We start from the raw sequence: 22881 nt of genomic DNA, 5'->3' as shown, positions 1-22881 counted from the left end.
TCCTGGTGGCTTCTGTGAGCTGGCTTGGGCTGCTAGAGATCATGGCAACCCTCTGCCTTCATCGCCACTTCTAGGTCCTTACCTCTGTTATGTAATTTGAACTTTTCTGCTCTCTCATCCTCTGTGAGCTTAGGGATGAGTAAATTGAGGGAGTTAGGGATTGACAGTGTTGTGTAAGTTGTATCTTTGAAGGAGATCAGTTAGCATGTGATAATCTGTAAGTTTTCCTTTTCAGATAGTAACCATTTCAAAGCCCAGGCCCTGAAGAATGCTGAAAATGCTTATCATATTCATCAAGCTCGGGTGAGTTAGATTGAATTAAAGTAAGTAAAGAAAGTAAAGAATATACAGCATAGGAACCCCATGTAACAGCATCCAACGCACTATAAACTTGACCTTCTCCCAACAGCCCCATCCAAACAAATTTTATATTAGATTTTTAACAAATTCCTTGATGAAGCAGGTAGTCATGTAATATGGCTTAGTGGCTGCTCATCAAAAGCATATTCTTAATTTAATTGTTAATTTAAAAATATTAGTAATATTTCATACATTGTACTTTATACATAATATATTATATATACATATATACATAATATTATCAGAAATTTTGTTCCATTTACCACAAGGTAGATATATTGTCATTATGAACTTTATTTGAATTTCATTTTTCCTTCATATTTTCTTCTAATGTGTTTTTATTTTCCAGACAAGGTCATTTGATGAAGATGCAAAAGAAAGTCGAGCAGCTGCCCTACGGGCAGCAAACAAATCTGGCACTGGGTTTGGGGAGAGTTATAGCCTGGCAAACCCATCTATCCGGGCTGGGGAAGATATTCCACAGCCGACAATTTTTAATGGCAAATTAAAAGGCTATCAGCTGAAAGGCATGAATTGGTTGGCAAATCTCTATGAACAGGTGAATTTTAGAACTGTCATACCCACTCTCTTTCATTACTTGGTTTCCTAAAGTCGTCAGTTCAGTGTATTATGAAATGAGCACAAGACAATGCTTTAAATTTCGTCCCTTTTGAAAAGCTTTACCATTTGACAAGGGTCAGAAAGATGCCTTTATATTTTTAACGTGAAATTTTGTTGGAGAATGTTTGTATCCTGTACATAGTTTGTCTTCGGTGATCTTGGTAAACCTGATTGTTTTTTTTGCCTGGATGAAATTAGCTGAAAACCTGGCTTTGGCCTCTTCACCTCAGATATCATGATTCATAGTTGTAGCTATGGAGTTGGGAAAAGTAATCATCGCATTAGTGGGTAATAGTGCTAAAATGATATTTCTAATCACTTCTGTTTAAATAAGTCTGATAGTTTGGTTAGTTCTTTTGAACAGTAGATTGAACTCTGTGTAATGGAATGTGAGAGGTATTGACTGTATTTTTTTTTCCAGGGCATTAATGGCATTCTTGCAGATGAAATGGGCCTTGGTAAAACAGTACAGAGTATTGCCCTTCTGGCCCATCTAGCTGAGGTGGGTAAATGCAGTCTTTCTGTCTTCCCCACTCTAGATTCAGGGATGAGAATCAGCCATTATCAAGCGCTGTGATAGGCTTTGTAGCATATGAGGACAGTAGGACTAACTCCTTGCCTTCAGGGTCATTACAGGGTGACATAGTGTGGTGAAGCTTTTTGGTTTTCAAGACTAAAATAGTTCTTGAGAATGTGTGGTTTGAAATATTGCCCCCTGTCCCCTGTCCAGAGCCTTTAGTATAGGGCAAAGACATTGTAGTTAGTTAGACTAGAAGACCCAAGTCCGCATCTGAACAATGTGAACTTGGGCAATTCAATTCATCTAATCTCTTTTGTTCTGACTTCACTTTAATTCTCTGAGGTTAGTTTCTACTTCTACAAACTGAGGATAATATCTACTTTGTAGGAATTCTGTGAGAATTAAATGGGAAAATATGTATAGAAGAAAAGCAAAAACTCCAATAATAGTAAAATTGTTACTATTTTAGGAAAATAGTAACACATAAAAGGGAAAGCAACACATAAAAGTCAGGATGTCATAACTGCTTGGTAAATGATAGAAATTAGGACCTATAAGTGGTGAGGGTGGGACTAATTTCTTGGTATTTTTTCTCAAGATGTTTTCTGAGCAAATTCCTTGCTGTGTTATTATTAACATAGGATATTATACTAAGTATGCAGATGTGGGAGCTAGGCACCATTTTTCTTGTTATAATGTATTATTCTTAAGCTAAGCTTGTCATTAATTATAATTTTGAACTAAATATCTTCAGTTTTCCTGCAGTTAGCTGACCCAGTTTTTGTCTTTCAGAGAGAGAACATCTGGGGACCTTTTTTAATAATTTCACCTGCTTCTACACTTAACAATTGGCACCAGGAGTTTACTAGATTCGTTCCTAAATTTAAGGTAAAAATCCAAAAATTTCTGTTCTTTATTTTATTTTAAAGATTTTATTTATTTACTTATGAGGGACAGAGAGATAGAGAGAGAGAGAGAGAGAGAGAGAGAGAGAGAGAGGCAGAGACACACAGAGAGAGAAGCAGGCTCCATGCAGGAAGCCTGATGTGGGACTTGATCCCGGTTCTCCAGGATCAGGCCTTGGGCTGAAGGCGATGCTAAACTGCTGAGCCACCCAGGCTGCCCTCTGTTGCTCTTTAAAATAAACTTTCTGGGGGATCCCTGGGTGGCGCAGCGGTTTGGCGCCTGCCTTTGGCCCAGGGCGCCATCCTGGAGACCCGGGATCGAATCCCACATCAGGCTTCCGGTGCATGGAGCCTGCTTCTCCCTCCACCTGTGTCTCTGCCCCTCTCTCTCTCTCTCTGTGACTATCATAAATTAAAAAAAAAATAAAATAAATAAAATAAAATAAAATAAACTTTCTGACTTTTCTTTTGCTGCCTTACTAATTGGTCTGAGTTTTGAATTTTTTCCAAAATACTTTGCATTCAGCCCCTTTAAAAGTTACTGATGGGTGGAGCTCATCAGTTGGTTAGGGGTCTAGCTCTTGACTTCAGCTCAGATCATGATTTTTGGGCCCTGGGCTCCATGCTCAGTGGGAAGTCTGCTTGAGATTCTCCCTACCCGTCTGCCTCCTCTTTCCCTCATTGGCTTTCTCTCTCTCTCTCTCGTACGTGTGTGTGTCCTCTCTCAAATCTTTTTTTTTTTTTTTAAGTTACTGATAGGAGCAGTAGGAGAGTGTATTACATCGTTACATTTCCTAAGTGAGAAAGCTAAAGTCCAATTTCAATGATTTGCTGCATTAGCCACATGGATTGATGCTCCTGGTCAAATAGTAGAAAATATTTTAGAAAATATCTATCTTCTTGGTTTAACAGAGATTTTGGCAGGACATCTGGGTGACTTAGTGGTTGAGTGTCTGCCTTCAGCTCAGTGTGTGATCCCAGAGTACTGGGATCAAGTCCCATATCAGGCTCCTTGCATGGAGCCTGCTTCTCCTATCTCTGCCTCTGTCTCTGCCTCTCTCTGTGTCTCTCATGAATAAATAAATAAAATCTTAAAAAAAACCTAAAAAACTAGATTTTGGCAAATCCTATTATTAGTGCACATATCCTGTAATTTATGGCATTGTTGTGTCCCCCTCCCCCCGGATATATGCATAAATAATCCATTTTCTTGATACTTTTAAAGTCAGATCTTTCGAACTAGTCCAGATTATAATGTCTGAGGTAGATAATGAGAAAGTTGATTTTAACTAATTTAGAGGGAAAGAAGTGAGATTGAGGTCAAAAGTAATCAGCAGGAAAGTATGTTGCATTAAGTTGGGTAAGAAATGGGTAAGATTTATTAAACAGGTTTAATTGTGGAAAGTTACTGAGATGAGAAAGAATGGGTAAGATTTATATTGCTTGCAAGTATAACTGGTGAAATCAGTTAAATATATGTTCTGTCCCTAAAGTAATGTAATGATAATGAGGTTGCATGGTGAAAAAGACTTTATGGAAATTCTGTATCAAGAGTTATTGTTATGGTCTCCCTGATTTGGGGTCTCCATAATAATACTGGGTTCCATGCAATATAAAGGGCACAGGATAAGGTGGAGATGGGAGTCAGATGTTTTTTGGCTTATGTATTGTAAGGAATAAGGACACGCCTGGGATATTCCACTTTGGGATACCTTTGTGGCTGTAGCCCCACCTCTCTGATTGTAGATTTAAAAATGGTTTACAAGGCACATTAAGTATATAGCTTTTAACTTGGCTAACTCATTTTTGAATTTCTAAGATGAGATCATTCTAAGGGCTCCTGGGTGGTTCATTCGGGTAAGCGTCTGCCTTTGGGTCAGATCATGATCCCAGCATCCTAAGATGGAGCCCCACATTGGTTCCCTGCTCAGCAGGAAGCCTGCTTCTCCCTCTCCCTCTGCTGATCTCCTTGCTTGTGCTGTCTGGCTCGCTCTCTATCCCAACACCCTCTTTCTGTCAAATACATAAATAAAATCTTTAAAAATAAATAAATAGTTTTTTTCAAAAAGATTATTCTATCTCAATTTGTTGATTATTTCTGTAGACTTGTTTGCCATTTGGAATATGGAGCTGCCATATTTTTTCTGCATTCATTCATTCATACATGTTGAACAGTCAGGAAGTTGAAAAATTAAGTCTTAAAAATTTCCACCAAATCACTTGAGTTTTCAGTATTAACTTTACTGCTTATTAGATGGCAATGCGGTACTGCTTACATCATTGATACCTGTCCTTTAATTTTGGTCCTGTGCCTGGAACTGAGCTTTCATTTGCATGTTTGAGCTTCATTTTGATATTATAGGGATCTGTAAAATATGGCCTTTGGGCCTGTTCCAGTTGCCACTTTCGTTTGTACTAATTTTTGTTGTTGTTGTTGTTGTTTTTAATTGTGATAAAATACACATGCATAGGGAGAGCACCTGGCTGACTCAGTTGGTAGAGCATTCAACTAGATTTCAGGGTTGTGACTTCAAGCCCCACACTGGGTGTAGAGATTACTTAAGAAAGAACAAAAAACACATGCATAAAATAGACTAATACAAAGTGTACAGTTACTAGAATTAAGTACATTTACAGTATGATGCAATGATCAGTGCTATCTGATTGCAAAATTTTTTCACTGTCCCAAACAGAAATCTTTTACCCATTTTTTTTTTTAATTTTTATTTATTTATGATAGTCACAGAGAGAGAGAGAGAGAGAGAGAGGCAGAGACATAGGCAGAGGGAGAAGCAGGCTCCATGCATCGGGAGCCCGATGTGGGATTCGATCCTGGTTCTCCAGGATCACGCCCTGGGCAAAAGGCAGGTGCCAAACCACTGCGCCACCTAGGGATCCCGAAACCTTTTCCCCATTAAGCAGTCACTCCCTGTTTCCCTTTGCCACCAGCCCTGGCTACCACAGATCTGCTGTCTCTGGATTTGCTTATTCTGGATATTTTATCTAACTGGCATCATATAATGGGTGGCCTTTTATGTCTGGCTTCTTATTCTTTTCACATATAATATCTTCATGTTACAATATGTGTCAGCATGTCATTCTTTTTTACTATTGAATAATACATCATTATCTAGACACACATCTATTTTGTTTATCCGTTCATCTCTTAGTGGTATTTGAGTTGTTTCTACTTTCTGGCTATTGTTAGTAGCACTGTTGGGAACATTCATGTACAGGTTCTCATTTGAACACCCGTCCTTTTTTCTTTTTTTTTTAAGATTTTATTTATTTATTCATGAGAGACACAGGCAGAGGGAGAAGCAGGCTCCATGCAGGGAGCCTGACGTGGGACTCGATCCTGGGTCTCCAGGATCACATCCCAGGCTGAAGGCGGCGCTAAGCCGCCAAGCCACCAGGGCTGCCCCCATCCTGTTTTCATTTCAGTTATTTTGGTATGTACTTAGAAGTGGAATTGCTAAGTCATTCGAAATTTAACTTAATTAGGGAATCTGTCACCTGTTTGTTTTTTTTTTACAGCTGCAAGCTAAAAATAGTTTTCATGTTTTTAAGCTATTGGTTTAAAAAGAGCCGTATTTCATAACTAATGGTATATGAAAATTAAACATGTATATGTTGAAAAACAACCATGCTCTTCTGTTTGTTATTTATGGTTGCATTCTTACTAAAACAGCAAAGTTCAGTAGTTGTGACAGAGATCATATTTCCTGTAAAGCCAAAAATATTTATCATTTGCCTGTTTACAGAAAAGGTTTGATGACCTCTGCTCTATCGACTCACTGTTTCTTCCATTACTCTGTTGCATTGTCAGAAATATGTTCACTTCCCTACAGAACATAGTTAAATACAGACTCTTCTCAGTTTGAGTTCAAAAGATATTTAGATCTATGATGAGAACATCTGAAAGTTCATTTTATTTGGCAGGTATCTGAGTAACATTTGTTTTATAATTCTAGTATGACCAGTGCTTCTGACTTTCTTTTTGCCCCCCAAGAAATATGGTTTACATTTTTTCCATAGTTAATGTTCCATTTTCATTCCTAAATTTGGCTATTTTGTGTGTTTTCTATTTCATTTCTGCTGTTTTGTTATTATCTACTTTTTTTGTGCACTTTTTTCTTTTTCTAACATCTCAAGATAGAGCTTAGATTGTTGATTTTTAGCTTTTTCCAGTTAGTATATTTAAGGGCATTTATTGCTTTCTAGAATGACTATAGCCACCCAACGGTTTGATGTGTCACATTTGCATTATTCTTTAATTTAAAATAATTTCTAACTTCTATTTCAAGTCCCTATTTGATTTCTGACTTATTTAATTGAGTGAATCTTGCGCCAGACCAGCAGTTGGTAGAGCATGCAACTCTTGATCTCAGGGTTGTGAGTTCAAGCCCCACATTGGGCCTGCTTTTAAAGAAAGAAAGAATGAACGAAAGAAAGGTTCTTAATTTCTAAGCAATGGATGATTTTCTAGGTATCTTCTTGTTACTGATTTTCAGCTTAAATTCACTATGATAGAAAAATGGGCTTCTTATGATTTTAATCGTTTGAAATTTGTTGAACTTTTCTTTTATGGCCCACCGTATAGTCAGTGTTTAGAAATGTCTTGTATCTGTTTACAAATAGTAGATATTGTGCAGTTGTTGAGTGTAGCGTTGTATGTGTTGATTAGCTCAGGGTTTTTTCAGCTCTTCTGTATCTTTACTGATTTTTTTGTCTGCCTGTATAATTACTAATTGAAAGAAGTATGTTAAAATTCACCACAGGGGCACCTGGGTGGCCTAGTTAGTTAAGTATTTGACTTCAGCTCTGGTCAACTCAGTGGGGAGTCTGCTTGTCTCTCTGCCTCTGCCCCTCCCCTGCTTGTGCTCTCTCCTGTCTCTCTCAAATAAATAAGTAAAATCTAAAAAAAAAAAAAAAAAAAAAGAAAAGAAAAGAAAAAGAAAAAAGAAAACCACCAATTAAGGGTTTATGCATTTGTTGTTTTTTTAAATTTTTTAATTTTTTTTTTATATTTCTGTTTTCTTCTGTCCATTTTGCTTTATATTTTAAGGCTGTAAGTTGTTTTACAAATTTACAATTATTTTATCTTCCTGATGGATTGAACCTTTTATTATTACGAAATTCCTCTTGTTAAGACTTTCTGCCTTAAGCCTATTTTCTCTGGTATTAAATAGATTAGCTTTCTTCTGGTTTTATGTAGTATCTTTTTCTTTCTTTTACATTTAACCATTCTGTCAACATTTAAGGTTTTTTCTTGCCTTTTATTTGTAATATTTATGCTGACTTTACGTAGTTATTGATGCATGAAGTTTAAATCTGCCTTGCTGTTTGCTTTCTGCTGCTTCTACTTCTACAACTTTCCTTTTTCTCCTTTCTTGTGTCCTTTGGGTTGATTAGAATTTACTACTCTTTCATTCCTTCTTAGTTTGCTAATTATGTATTCATTTTATTCTTTAGTAGATACCCAGGAGAATACCCAGAAGTCAAGGAACATGCATCCCTGACTTTTTGTTACTGTTCCCTGACAGTACAAGGGCTTTATTATACTTCTTTGTTTTATGTTGTTTTTCAGAGAGTGAGTGTGAGAGAGAGCCTGTGAGCAGGGTGGGGTCAAGGCAGAGGGAGAGGGAGATGGAGAGAGAATCCTGAGCAGGCTCCACATCCAGCTACAGACCATGGACACAGAGCTCAATTGCACAACCCTGAGCTCGTGACCTGAGCCAGAATTAGAGTCGGATGCTTAACCAACTTAACCACCCAACTTAACATGCATGGTTATTGTTATCTATACATTTTAAATTTATTTAAATATATTCATATTACCTACTCACTATTTTCATTGATCTTCATTTCTTCCTGTATTTTTATATTTCATTGTATATTTCATATTTCACTGAGATTTTTCAAAAAACAAAAAACATCAAGCTACAGATCCAAGAAGCACTTTGAAAGAAAACCACATCTAGAGAGACATCACAGAAAAAGTGATAAATTTTACATTCTTTTATTTCTCCATGCTTTAGTCTAAATATTTCCTTCTGACCTGTTTCACTAATATTCTCTAAGCTGCATCTAATTTGTCATTAAACCCATAATTGAATTCTCAGTTTTAGTTATATTTTTCAGTTCTAAAAATTTCCTCTGGTACTTTATAATTTCTAGTATACCACTGAAATTCCCAAGCATATCTTTTCATTCCAGGAACAAATTAGCAACTATTTTTAAAAAGTCTCTTTCTGATATTTTCATCATCTGGGTCTAACTCTGGGTTTATTTCCTGTATGTGTTTTTCATACTGGTTTTTAGTCATGGAATCTAGTCTTCCATATGTCTGGAGGGTTTTTTGTTGGTTTTGTTTGTTTGTGTTTATTGTATACTAGACATTATATAGGAAAAGTTCTAGAGATAATTGTGGGATCTGTTTTCTTCTTCTTCCAAGGAGGCTTTATATGTGTTAAGATTTGGTTTTGTCCTCTAGTGGTTTGGTAGGGTGGGGGCAGCACTAAAAATTCAAAGTCCCCACCTTAATCTAGTCAGGAATTGAAATGATTCAGAGCTGGGATTCAGTACTTGTTAAGGCACATCTATGTGTAGCTGCCCTTTCCTGCCCATGGGTATGTATCCTAGGATTCCCATCATAAGGCCAGGAAGGTGGGTGGTTATCAGAATTTTTCCTTCTTGAACTACAGTTTTTGTTCTGTAGACCCTGCATCTCTTCAAAACAAAACAAAAACAAAAAATTCTGCTCAACTTCTTAGTTTCCCAACTAGAACTTTTGGAAAGGATCAGTCAACACCTTTAAGAAAGACATGTCCCAGTTGTCAGGCTTTACTTTCTGGATGGACTTTCTTTTCTGGATCTTGACCCTCTCTGATTCTGCTCTGCCACAGTAGTGTTCTGAAGGCTTCAAACAAATGTATGTATGCTTTAATTCAGTCAGCAGGAAGAGTGCTAACAGCAGTGACAGAAGAGGAATTCTATATTCATTCTTTACTTTTTTTTTTCTTTTTTGCTTTAGGTTCTTCTAAAGTCCTTCTGAATAACATTTATAATGATACTTTTTAAGATTATAAGTAGGAAGTAATCTGTATAATGGTCCTTTTTCCAGGTGCTACCGTATTGGGGAAATCCTCATGATAGAAAAGTTATCAGGAGATTCTGGAGTCAGGTAACTTTTAGCTTAATGCATATACACATACGCCTGCATATTATATACACACACTATACATATGCCATCATTTCTCCATTTTATTTGAGTAACTTCTCATGTATAAAATCTTATATATATTTCTAGACACTAGGCAAGTACACTTTTTTACTTCTATAACACTTTTCCCATTATAGACATCATTTAGACTCTAAGTCCAGGATTAAATAAGAACTCTTAAATAAGCTGAAGACTAATTTTTAATATGATCTGTAATTAAGGTAAGTACTTTAAAAACAGTTATGGTTTAATTCACTACACATCTACCATGTGGGAGAAGCACATCTTCAGTAGGACTGTCTTAAACTTCTTAGCCTTAGAAAATAAAGTCCATTCCTCATTATCTTATGTATTATTAGGTATTTATTTTCATTATTCCCTTCTTATATTTACAGAAGACCCTCTACACTCAGGATGCCCCCTTCCATGTGGTTATCACCAGCTACCAGCTGGTGGTGCAGGATGTAAAGTATTTCCAGCGGGTCAAGTGGCAGTACATGGTGTTGGATGAGGCTCAGGCACTCAAGAGTAGTTCCAGGTAACACAATTAATAGAAACCAAACTGTAGACTGAAGCTGTATGGATATATAGAAATATGATACAGATAACATATGATACATATATATACCAGTGAATAAAGATCAGAGAGGTTTCAGAACATGGTATGATATGGTCTACATATACCATGTATATGACCAGAAAAAAATTACCTTTTGCATTTTACATGGAATACAAACAATGTTTAGAAACAGGGTTTTTCTTAACTTTTTTTTTTTCTCTACTCAATAATTATTGCATCTTAACAGGTCTTTGTTCTTCAGGGAACATTTTTGTGGGAGAAGGCTCATTGCCCTTTGATTCAGAGATTATTTTGAACAGGAAGTCTTAATAGGAAGTAGAATATTACATTATACAGATTGTAGATTCTGTTTTATGCAGGTGGTCTTGGTCTCTGGATGGTTATTAGAGCCACAGGTTCTTTTTATTGTCAGTTACATGTTTAAAATATCCTCTTACCTTCAAAACTACAAACTAAATAGTCAATCAGTACTTGACCTTAATGTGTTAGTGGTATTAAATGTTGCTTTTGATGCATTTTTATTAACTCTTGGTGAGCCCATAAGACTTTCTTAGAGATCCATTTTAACTGACAGGGTGGTACTTTCTATCCTCTGTCAGACATTACTTCATATTATATTCTGTTGAAGAAGGACATGCTTATAGCCAGGGGCAGTATACTCAGTTTGCATTTTCTTCTCATACTCTTCCACTGTCTCTCCATTGATCTCTCTAAACTCACTGGAAGCACACATATTAATAATCATAAAGCTTTCTACTACAAGATAAATACCTTACGATTAAATGGCTTGTGTCAACAAAACTGACCAAAGATAGTAGAGTACTTTGTCAAGCCAGAAAGGATCTTATTCTGCCCATTTGAAGGCTATTTTTTCTAAACCTAATACCAGGTTTTCAGTTATATAGGCGTCATTTCCTGTCCTCAGCTTTGTTGAATAGTATTTTTCACTGTGTACATGGTGGAGTATTTGATTCTGGGTGTTTGGTAGTTTTTTGGAAAGCATTTTTAGAAGTATAAGGTCTTAAGAGGATGAAGAAAGATTTACTGCTAACTTGGAATTTGTAATTCATTTTACTGAACAGTGTTCGTTGGAAGATCCTCTTGCAGTTCCAATGTCGGAATCGGCTTTTGCTAACTGGAACCCCAATTCAGAACACCATGGCAGAGGTAGGCAATAGTTAAGGCTTCAGTTTTATGCCTGCCTTAAATGGAATGGTTCTAGCACAGAATAGAATTCTTTTCCATGCCCACTTGGAACATGAAGACCCTCTACAGAAGGGGTCTTCATGTACAAATTAAAATCCACACTATAAAAGGGAGAATTTGATCATAGCTTGCCTTCAGTGGGTTTTTTAGGCATCATTCCTATTATTCTCTGGCATAAGCAAATAAATTCATGTATTCCTTTGTACTTATGGAATAAATAGTGACCACATTAGGACTTCTATCCATCTAATGCAGAGAAGTTTTTATGATAGATTGAGAAGGTAATATTCTTTGGCACTGAGAGGAGCTAAAATTCCTTATTTAGAAAAGATAATTTTTCATCTAGAACAGGTATCAGAAAACTTTCTGTAAGAGCCAGATAGCAAATTTTTTTTTTTTTCGGATAGTATATATTTCAGACTTTACAAACCATATAGTTGCTATTGCAGCTACTCAACCTTGCCATTATAATATGAAAGCATCCATATATGATACGTAAAGAATAAGTGTGGCTATGTCCCAATAAAACTTTATTTATAAAAATAGTTGACAGAAATGTTTAATGAATAGTTGGCAGACCAGTTTTGGCACCATAGGCCATAATTTACTGACCCCTAATTAAGAGTTATTATTAGCAAGTTATTTTTACCTTAGATTGTGTTCAGTTGTGAAATGAATATTTTAAATATATAAGATCGGGATCCCTGGGTGGCGCAGCGGTTTGGCGCCTGCCTTTGGCCCGGGGCGTGATCCTGGAGACCCGGGATCGAATCCCACATCGGGCTCCCGGTGCATGGAGCCTGCTTCTCCCTCTCCCTCTGCCTCTGCTTCTCTCTCTCTCTCACTGTGTGCCTATCATAAATAAATAAAATTAAAAAAAAAATAAATAAATAAATAAATAAATAAATATATAAGATCTTTAAAACTATCCCACTGCAAAATCTGAGCAGGACTTGTACTTTCCAACTTTTTGTTTGAAATTAATTGAAAAATAATCTCAGTTTGCTTAGAGCACCTTATAGAATTAAGGTTGGTTGATGAGGCATGTTCTTACACACTCATTCCTTCTCACCCACTCACTCACACTTACACTTACACCTATACCTAGACACAGACACATACACACACCTGCAACTTTCACTCTCCAAACCCTCATTATATTCTCACACACTGTCATTTTGTTGTTCTACAGTTATTTCACTTCTTTTGTTTCCAGCTCTGGGCTCTACTACATTTCATTATGCCAACATTATTTGATTCACATGAGGAATTCAATGAATGGTTTTCCAAGGACATTGAGAGCCATGCCGAAAACAAATCTGCCATTGATGAGAGTGAGTGCTTTTATGAACTTTCTTTCTGCCTATCAGTGTAAGCAACCACATAATTGAGTATTTGCTTCTATGTGAAGAATTTTTCTTCTATTCGTAGAACAATCAGGATGAGGAGAATGTTTCTCTTATAAAGTAATTATGTGCTTTGTTCATCTTTAAAAGAGCTAAAAGGACTAATACAGGTGATGCTGCTGTACTGTTGACTATTTAATCAAGGTAGAACAGGTAGAATTCATAAAAACCGTATTTTGGCTTCAGAATCCTCATTTTCTATGTAGTTTCTAAAAAATTCATATCAGAATTATATTCTTTATGGGATGAGGGAAGGTTTTTATCCTGTGATAAAAACAGAAATATTAGAGGGCTCATTTTTGTTATTTTTTTTCTATCTTAGGATTTGTTTCTACTGAGAATATTTTAAGCCTTATTTATCAATACTTTTGACCTTGTTGAATAATGAGTTTTAAGAGCCTTATGAGGGGGTAGCCTGGGTGGCTCAACGGTTTAGCACCACCTTCAGCTCAGTGCGTGATCCTGGAGATCTGGGATGGAGTCCCATGTCAGGCTCCCTGCATGGAGCCTGCTTCTCCCTCTGCCTTGTGTCTCTGCCCCTCTCTCTCTGCGTCTCTCATGAATAAATAAAATCTTAAAAATAAAGAGCGTTATGAGGTATTTATTACATAGATATGAATGGACATCTGCCAACTATTAGAAAAGTCCTAAAGCATTTTCCTATACTACAATTTGTTAATTTGCTAACACACTTTGAAAAAATGATTTTGGGGGAACACTGGGAGCCCCAGATAGCTTCCATTCAACCCGTATGAGAACTCTGTCCTTGATAAAATGATCCTAAAACACTCTAAAGATGAATTCTAATAAAAATAAAGTGGTCCTTATTGGTCTGAGTAAATGATAGAAAAATGCACTTGCCCCATCAACTATAGGTGGATTCTGTGAAAATTCAGACTCTTTGATTTCCTATGTAAAGAAAGATTAAATTTCAGTCTTCTTTTAGAGGTTCATTAAGCCAAAAGTTAGAAGAACAGTTTAGTGAGAGATGATCATGATACTTTTGTTTGTGTTAAATCAATATAATGTGTTATTTGTCTTGGGCCTTTTGGCATTTTAGATCAACTCTCTCGCTTACACATGATCTTGAAGCCATTTATGCTGAGGAGAATCAAGAAGGATGTAGAAAATGAATTGTCTGACAAGGTAAGGAAAGAAGACTTCATTAGTTTAAGGCTTAATAGGCACCACCTTAGGGTTTCAGGACAACCCCCCCCCCCAAAAAAAAAAACCCCAAAACCCTCCTTGGTAAATATTTAGTTGAAGGGCGAATAGTTTGAGAAAAGACCATTAAACTTTAGTGGATCAAAGAAGGCTTAAAATGAGTCAGACAAAAAAAAAAAAAGTGAGTCAGACAACCAATGCAGGTAATATTTTTTTCTTTCTTCTTTTTGTTTTATACTTCTTATTATGATGAACTTGAGACATTATAAAAGTAGAAAAAATAGTATACAAACCCTCTTGTAGTCATCATACAGCTTCAACAGTGATCAACTCATTTCCATCCCCATCCCTCTAGACTATTCAGAAGCAAGTCTCAGATGTCTTATTTCATTTACAAATATGTTCTTATATATCTTTAAAAATTTCGCCTTTTTTAAAAAATTTAATCTTTTAAAAAATCCATAACTATGGGGTGCCTGGGTGGCTCAGTTAAGTGGCTGACTCTTGATTTTGGCTCAGGTTGTGATCTCAGGATCCTGTGATCAAGCCCCAGAATCGGGTTCCTCATTCAGGAAGTCTGCTTTAGGATTCTGGTCTCTCCCTCTACCCCTCCCCCCACTTGTATGTGTTCTCTTTCTTTCTCTCAAATAAATAAATCTTAAAAAAAATTAGACATAACCATATATTATCACCTCTGCTAAAGAAAACAATAGTTCCATTGTAATGTCACGTATCCAGTCATTGCTCAATTTCCCCATTTTTCTTTCTGTGTGTTTCTCTTCCCTCCGTTTTCCTCCCAACTTCTCCCTGCCTCCCTCTTTTCTCTGTTAAACAATTAAAGAACTTTTAAAATTGCGATCCGAGAAAGGCCCACACATAGCATTTGGGTGATACATGTCTTAATTATCTTTTAATTCCTCCCTATTATTTTTCCCTGTTGAAGAAACTGAGTTACTTTTCCTAGAGTTTTCCACATAGAGGATTTTGCTAATTGCATCATTGTGGTGTTGTTTAAAACGTTCTTTGGTCTCCTCTATTTCTGTAAACCGAGAATTAGATTTAGAAGTTGAGTGTGCTTCGGGTTGTAATATTTTTTCTCATACTAAGCATACAGTAATTTTGGTGTGTTAGAGTGCCTGGCTGGCTCAGTCAGTGGAACATGTGACTCTTGAACTTGGGATAATGAGTTCGAGCCCCATGTTTGATGTAGAGATTACTTTAAAAACTACATTTTTTTGGTTATAAATATCTTTTTTTGAATCCTTATCAGACTTCTATTATTTTTTTCTTATCTCCTGTGAATCCTCTCCATATTCTGCTTTCTTCTTCTTTCCTCCCAGTACCTAGTCCTTCAGAGTTTTTCCCCATCTTCCATATATCCCACCTGTTTCTCACAATTCTACTCTCTGCCTACAAGGCATCTTCCAAGGTTCTTGATGATATCAGGTGGTTCTCCTATATCACTGTCAGAAGGTTTGATTATTTTGAAATTGGTAACTCTCTTTGGAAGATTGTGGTGGGGATGTACCTTTAAAGAGAAGAGTATCTTGTACTTTTATTTTATTTGTTTTTAAGAAAACTTGATGACTGTTTTGTGAAACTGGCTGGTTTTAACTAAAGAGCAGTGTTGCACAGATATACCTGATAGAAGGAAAATACTATATAAAACAATGAATTCTTTTATATCAGAAGGGGCTTAAAAAACTAGCAGTGTCATAATTTCTGCTACTTGGTGAATGGGGATGTGGTTAGAAGATGTAGTATGATTCTTAATCACTATGCATAGTATTTTTCTTAAGATTTCTTAAACATCAGTATTGTTTCTGATCTGTTTTTAAATAATAATTTCTTTATTAAACTCTTATTGCCTGCTAGCCACTGGTATATAAAGATGTAGTATCCAGGTTCCATTCAGGTTCCATTCAGATTTCCAAGGGAGATAAATATATAACTAAACTAATATTGTATCATAAGAGATACAGTGATTGTCTATGTGAAGTATAATAGGAACACAGATAAGAGAATAGTTCTGTTAAGGAAGGTTAGAGAAGGCATCAAAGCAGAGATGACATATGTAAGCTAGGTCTGGAATGGTAAATTGGCATTTACTAGGAAAATGTGGTAAGGAAGCAGGTGGATGCTAAGCAACCAGAGCATTGTGAACAAAGGTAGAACAACATTCACATATGCAGCATGTTTAGCAAACATTATTCAGAGCATTGTTGGTAAGATATATAGGAGGACATGGTGATGAGGAGACTGGGACAGTTGTGGTTGGTTAGAGTATGGGAGACCACCTCCATTTCCCAGAGAATTTTTGATGTTTTACTATAGACAGTAATACACACTGAAGGTTTTTCAACTTTGGAATCACCTTTTAAGATTTATATGGAAAGTTTCTTAGAACCAGTAAAGACTGTAGGCAGGAAGACACTCCTCCCAGATAGTAGCAGTCTAGATTAGATATGATGAGATTCTGCAGTAAAACAATGAGAGTGGTCAGAAAGGATGATTATTAGAGGCTAATTTCCAGGTGGACTTGAGGGATTTAGGAAATGACAGAACATGGGCATTGAGAGAGAAAGAAAACCCAGAGCTGATTGAAATTTCTTTTTCGGTTACTGAGTGAATGTAATGCTGTTAATTAATTTAGTAAATTGTGGAAAAGATTTTTTTTTTCCACTGACTCCCTGACTGGTACTATTATAGTGGGTAGTTGAAAATATGGGGCTGAGAATGTTCAGGAAAATACTTTTGCAAGGTACTGCAATGGATAGCAGTTGGTGCTATTGGAAATGGAAGAGCTTTCTCAGGGACAGTATGCAGAGTGAATAAATGACAGGGAAGAATGTCAAGAAAAGCATATTTTTCTGGATGATTAGCCATATCACAGGTTTATAGAGATACTGAGTTTCTAGAGATATGGATATTGTCTGTTCAATCATAATCTGGCTTGCATTTGTTTCTAACGGTGATGCTGAATTCTCTTATAAACTTCAAAATATAAATGTCCTTATTGATTTTTAGATTGAGATTCTAATGTATTGCCAGCTGACCAGCCGACAGAAGCTGCTATATCAGGCACTAAAGAACAAAATTTCTATTGAGGATTTATTGCAGTCTTCTATGGGCTCTACCCAGCAAGCACAGACCACCACCAGCAGCCTCATGAATCTAGTCATGCAGTTTAGGAAGGTAAGATTGTAGGTCAGCTGCCTTGGAGTTGTCTTCATTAACCCATTTCAAGAAAAGGGATCTAACCTTTCTGCCAAATAAACAAAGGCTGTTCAAAAGAGATGAAATGAGAAAGTATATATTCACATAGGTGAATATTCAGAGTTTGGGATGCCTCGTCATTTCTGCACATGACAGTGGTGTCTCATTTTCCTTCCTCTTTAGGTGTGTAATCACCCAGAGTTATTTGAACGACAAGAAACTTGGTCTCCGTTTCATATTTCCCTAAAGCCATACCAGATTTCAAAGTTTATCTACCGTCATGGACAGATCAGGGTCTTCAACCATTCACGAGACAGGTGAGTACATGCTGTTTATTCTAAGGTTGTTTTTGTAATTTGAGGTTTTGTGGCTTAGTGCTCTTGGAGGTTTAGTGGAAAGTATCTGATTTCCCCAACAATGAGATATTTAAGCATATGATGGACAGCTATTTATTGAGAGATGTTGTAATAGGAATCTGCACAGTATCAAGGGTTTAATTGGATGTCCTTAACTGCTGTAGCCATTTCTGGTTTCCATTTATTTTTTTATTTTTTTATTTTTTATTTTTTATTTTTTCTGGTTTCCTTTCTGAATGAGGAATGCACATGCGTCTGGGAACATGTACCAAGAGAGATCACTAAATGTCTCCACTCCAGTACTGAACTTGTTTTGTGGTGCCTTATTTTATACTGGGACTAGCACTTGTGGGATAACTGATTGTATTTTAAGTTAATCAAATTTATCTTCCTCCTGGAATCAGCCATGACAGATTTAGTAAAGGTGAAGTGATGGTTAATATAATACGCTAGAGACCAATTCCATTCAGAAAATAGGTGTATAGGTTCATTCTATACCTGTAAGTAAGGATAGCCCTGGCTTCTGGATTTTTTGACAAGCTCCCAAAGGATTCTTATGCACATCAACATTTGAGAATTCTAGATTTGGAGAGTTCCTTCTATAGAGAAACAGTATAAGCAGCATTATCAAAATAATCAATATTTAGCCTAATGAATCTGAAATTGAGACGCATTTCTTGGGTTTAATTTTAAGAATTCATTGTCTGTGGGGTCCCTGGGTGGCTCCAGTCTATTAAGTGTCCAACTCCCAATCTCGACTCAGGTCATGATCTCAGGGTCATGGAACTGAACCCCAAGTCAGGCTCCCCACTCAGCGGGAAGTCTGCTGGAGATTCTCTCCCTCACTCTTTCCTCCTGCCCCTTCTCCTATGCTGACGCTCTCTCTCTAAAATATATTTTTTTTAAAAATATTTTAAGATTTTATTTATTTATTCATGACAGACACACAGAGAGGCAGAGACATAGGCAGAGGGAGAAGCAGGCTCCATGCAGGGAGCCCAATGTGGGACTCAATCCCTGGTCACCAGGATCACACCCCGGGCTGAAGGCAGCTCTAAACCTCTGGGCCACCGGGGCTGCCCAAAAAAAGTCTTTATCTGTGATAACTCCTGGCTGTTACTCAACTAGATGGGCAGGGGGATATAGACCAGAGCTATATAGTGCTGTTTGTTTCATATAGTATATGGTAACTTATAGCTTTAAATTGGATTCTTTAAATTGGGATAAATTCTTTCATATAGTATATGGTAACTTATAGCTTTAAATTGGGATTGGGATAGCTTAAAATTGAGACTATTTTAAACTTGTATTGTTTTCTTATATCTGTATTAATTTCTGTATTACTGTATTATCTGTATTACTTTCTGACATTTGTGCAATGATTTTTGCCTAGCAATATGGCAATAGGCCTTTTAAAAGTAGAAACAGGGGCAGCCTGGGTGGCTCAGCGGTTTAGCACCACCTTCAGCCCAGGGCATGACCCTGGAGACCCGGATGGAGTCCCGCGTCGGGCTCCCTGCATGGAGCCTGCTTCTCCTCTGCCTGTGTCTCTGCTTCTTCTCTCTCTCTGTCTCTCATGAATAAATAAATAAAATCTTAAAAAAAAAAAAAAAAAAGTAGAAACTGTTTTAAATCTAAAACATTATTTTTAGTTTTGAGCCTCCAGTCTAGTTAACTTCCCAATATTTATATTTGGGTTGGATTTATTTTATTTTATTTACTGATTTTACAGGTGGTTAAGGGTTCTTCTTTCTCCATTTGCACCAGACTATATCCAGGAGTCTCTCTTTCACAGAAAAGGTAGGTGTTCTGATTTGGGGGAAGGAAAGTAGGCCAGGGTTCACAGAATGCTCTGTTTTGCTGAGTGACTTATTTTCAACTAGCCATAGTTTTGCCTGCATGCTAGGTCTTTATTATAGAGTCTTGATAAGTTTTAAGTAAATTAGTTGTCTTCATCTGTAGATGCTATGAGTTGCAGCTATAATATGAAGCAATAAAAAAATTATTAAACTGACCTTCCATCTTTAGTTTATACCTGCCTCTTAAGAGTTTCTTACACCCTTGAAACTTGACATAGACAATGCAGGAGTTTCATTAATGTGACTTGGTTCCTTCCTCCTTAGTCTAAGAGAAAGGAGGAGCTCAACTTTGAGCGTTGTCCAGAGAATTAAGGCAAAGGTTCAGAATCTTTTAGCTCTATACTTTTCTTTTTCCTACCATGATAAAAAGAGAAAGGCAGTTAGCCAAGAATCCAAAAAGCCCAAAGGTAGCTGATAAGCCAGTTCCACTCTGGCTCATGTATGCTATATCTTATAGGTTTGCCTCTCCCATTTGGGGTTGTAGTACAAAATTATAACACCCTGACTTCCATCATTGGGGCTGGGGCGAAACCTTATATATCTTTTCATTGTTAAATAAAACAATAGCAGTTCAGTAGCTTTAGTTGACTGTTATCTCTTGGTTTGCTTTTGGATTTCACTTTGTCCTTTGATATTCCAGGTGTTAATGAAGAAAGTTGTTTCTCCTTCCTTCGCTTTATTGATGTATCTCCAGCAGAAATGGCAAACCTCATGCTTCAGGGACTTTTGGCCAGGTGAGAAGTTTGCTTGATTTGTTGAGAGAGCATTTGGGAATAAACAGGGTGAGAGGTTGAACTGTGAAATTAAATACTTAATATTATATCATCTTAGCAAGCCTTTTATTTTTTTCTTGTTAAGAGTAAAAATTTTTATAAGGGAATCATAATTTTCTTTTGATCATTTAATAATTGCATGATGCTTCATGATATACGTTAAATAAAAATTATTTCGACTCTCCTCCCCAGATACTACCAGAAGGTCTTTAAATCTTCTTAATTTCTAGTTAGTCTACTGTGTTGTATCTGCATCTCTAGGACAAATAGTGGCCAGTGAGTCCTTTAGTTGTTAGTAATTGCAGCATAGCCTGCTTTGAGTATTCTGGGAAACTTAGTTCTGTGTTCTTTTTCTTTGGAATAATGGCTTTCACTTATGTTACTATTTTGTATTTATGTGATAAATAGTGACCTCGTTAGAAAAAGCTATCTCTCTAATATGAGGATGTTTTTATAACAGAATTTTTGTGATAGAGCCAAATATTCTTTAGCACTGAGAGGAGCTTTACGGAAGATTTTAGTTTTCATAGTAGCAAACCAAGTCATGCCAAAGAATTTATAGAAGAAAAGTGTGAAATGGCTTCATCTGAAAGTAGGAAAGAACTGTTTTTAAAATACTCGAGATGTACAAAAAAGAGACATGAATGAAAGACAAGGTTCCTCGCTGCTCTGAACTACCCTCAAACCTCCATGGAGCACTGAATAAGCATGTCTGCTGTGGTCTGTTTCAGATGGTTAGCTCTTTTCCTGTCTCTGAAAGCCTCCTACAGGCTCCATCAGCTGCGCTCCTGGGGAGAGCCAGAAGGGGAGAGCCAGCAGAGATATCTGAGAAACAAGGATTTCCTTCTTGGGGTTAATTTTCCACTCTCCTTTCCCAACCTTTGCAGCTGCCCTTTGTTAAAGGTAAGCACTTAATTTCACTATCAGCTATCTGTAGTGGTACTTCCCTTCCCTTCTCTTTGCATCAGTAAAAGGAATAGTAAAATCAGTGATAGCCTCATGGAGCCACAAGTTCCTTGAGTGGGAGCAGTGTATTGAGTTATAGCTTTACTATTACTTCATAGGCATTCTGTATGTTTATGGATCTATATATAAAAATAGTGTGTGTACTTGTGCCTGTGTGTATATTTAACATGTATTTTGCATATATTACTGTAAAGTATACAGAACTTTTAAATGTACAATTCTTTGAATTTATCCATGTGTATGCACTTGTGTAACTACTAGACTATACCTGGATTAAGGTATAGAACATTTATTTCCAGCACCCAGAAGTCTCCCTCATGCATCTTCCCATTTAATACCTCCAGTTCAGAATGAACCAACAAAACAACTCTGCTATCACTGTAGCTTATTTTTGCCTGTTCTTGACCTTAATTTAAGTGGAATTATCCACTGTGTGCACTTTTGTGTCCAGCTTCTTTCCCTCAATATTATGTCTGTGAGATTCATCCACATTGCATTGTAGCATTTTTTGTAATACTATGAAATATTCCATTTGAACAAAGAGACCACAATTTTATAACCTGTACTACTGTTGGTGGATATTTAGGTTGCTTCCATTTTGGAGTTATTATAAATAAAAGTGCAATGCAGGATCCCTGGGTGGCACATGGGATCCCTGGGTGGCGCAGCGGTTTGGCACCTGCCTTTGGCCCAGGGCGCAATCCTGGAGACCCGGGATCGAATCCCATGTCGGGTTCCCGGTGCATGGAGCCTGCTTCTCCCTTTGCCTATGTCTCTGCCTCTCTCTCTCTCTCTCTCTCTCTCTCTCTGTGTGTGACTATCATAAATAAAAATTTTTTAAAAAATATTTTTAAAAAGTGCAATGCATATTCTTGTACATGTCTTTTGATAAATGTAAGTACTAGTTTCTTTGGGGTTTATATCTAGGAATGAAATTACTGCATCATCAGGCATATGTATGTTTATATTTAGCAGTCCTTGCCAAGCCTTTTTCCAAAAAGGTTTTAGAAATGAATACTCCCACTAGCAGTGTGAGAAGTCTGTTGCTGTTCATCCTCCTTGCCTATACCTGATATTGTCAGTCCATTTTGTTGCATTTGTAGTGTTACCTCATTGTGATTTGAAATTATATTTTCATGAAAAATAATGATGTTGAACACTTTTTCATATAACTGTTTAGCCATTGTAGAATAGGTGAGAAAGTGACAGGAAATAAGGTTATAGATATAAGTCCACATCATAAGGGATATCATCACTTATTGCAAGGACTTGGGTTTTATTCTGAATGAAATGGGGAACACTGTAGAGTTTTGAAAGTTTTGAAAAAAGATTTGACTATTTATATGTTGCGGTCCTTCAACAAAATTAAAACTTAAGAAGACAGGGCGTTTTCCTGGTGTTCGCTAGAAAATTAATGGTCATTAGACTTACAGTTAATTGCTATTGAATATTGGATATTCTTTGGTTGGATCTGGTATTTGCCCCCTTACACTGAAGAACCCATATGATTTCCTTCTGTTTTCCCTATTGGTTTCTCAAGCATTGCTTTATGTACTTTTTTGGACTCTGGAGAGATTGGTAATGCAAAAAGGAGAGTAGAATTAGGTTCCAGTCCTGTTGGAATAATGTAGTCAGTGGTGGCAAGGCCATTTCCTACTAGTGAGATATTGCTATACCTGGTCAAGTTGCCTGACTTCCTCCTATAGACTAGTTCAGCTACATTT

General features: G+C 36.7%; 1 protein-coding gene across 1 annotated transcript in view; it reads left to right on the top strand.

Moving 5' to 3' along the window:
• Nucleotides 1–22881, top strand: part of INO80 (INO80 complex ATPase subunit) — a 129559-nt gene that overhangs the window by 47242 nt on the left and 59436 nt on the right. Inside the window, exons 11-24 of the mRNA XM_025998496.2 lie at nucleotides 236–303; nucleotides 710–919; nucleotides 1403–1483; nucleotides 2294–2389; nucleotides 9533–9592; nucleotides 10027–10169; nucleotides 11294–11378; nucleotides 12634–12751; nucleotides 13884–13969; nucleotides 17015–17182; nucleotides 17387–17520; nucleotides 19292–19359; nucleotides 20059–20152; nucleotides 20923–21094. Of these exons, the coding sequence (XP_025854281.1) occupies nucleotides 236–303; nucleotides 710–919; nucleotides 1403–1483; nucleotides 2294–2389; nucleotides 9533–9592; nucleotides 10027–10169; nucleotides 11294–11378; nucleotides 12634–12751; nucleotides 13884–13969; nucleotides 17015–17182; nucleotides 17387–17520; nucleotides 19292–19359; nucleotides 20059–20152; nucleotides 20923–21094 (1583 nt within the window). The remainder of the gene's footprint in view (nucleotides 1–235; nucleotides 304–709; nucleotides 920–1402; nucleotides 1484–2293; nucleotides 2390–9532; nucleotides 9593–10026; nucleotides 10170–11293; nucleotides 11379–12633; nucleotides 12752–13883; nucleotides 13970–17014; nucleotides 17183–17386; nucleotides 17521–19291; nucleotides 19360–20058; nucleotides 20153–20922; nucleotides 21095–22881) is intronic.

Source organism: Vulpes vulpes, chromosome 15 (genome assembly GCF_048418805.1).
Source record: "Vulpes vulpes isolate BD-2025 chromosome 15, VulVul3, whole genome shotgun sequence".
NCBI classification, from domain to species: domain Eukaryota; kingdom Metazoa; phylum Chordata; class Mammalia; order Carnivora; family Canidae; genus Vulpes; species Vulpes vulpes.
The sequence above is the reverse complement of the archived record's forward strand: the minus strand, read 5'-3'. Positions and strand labels throughout refer to the sequence as shown.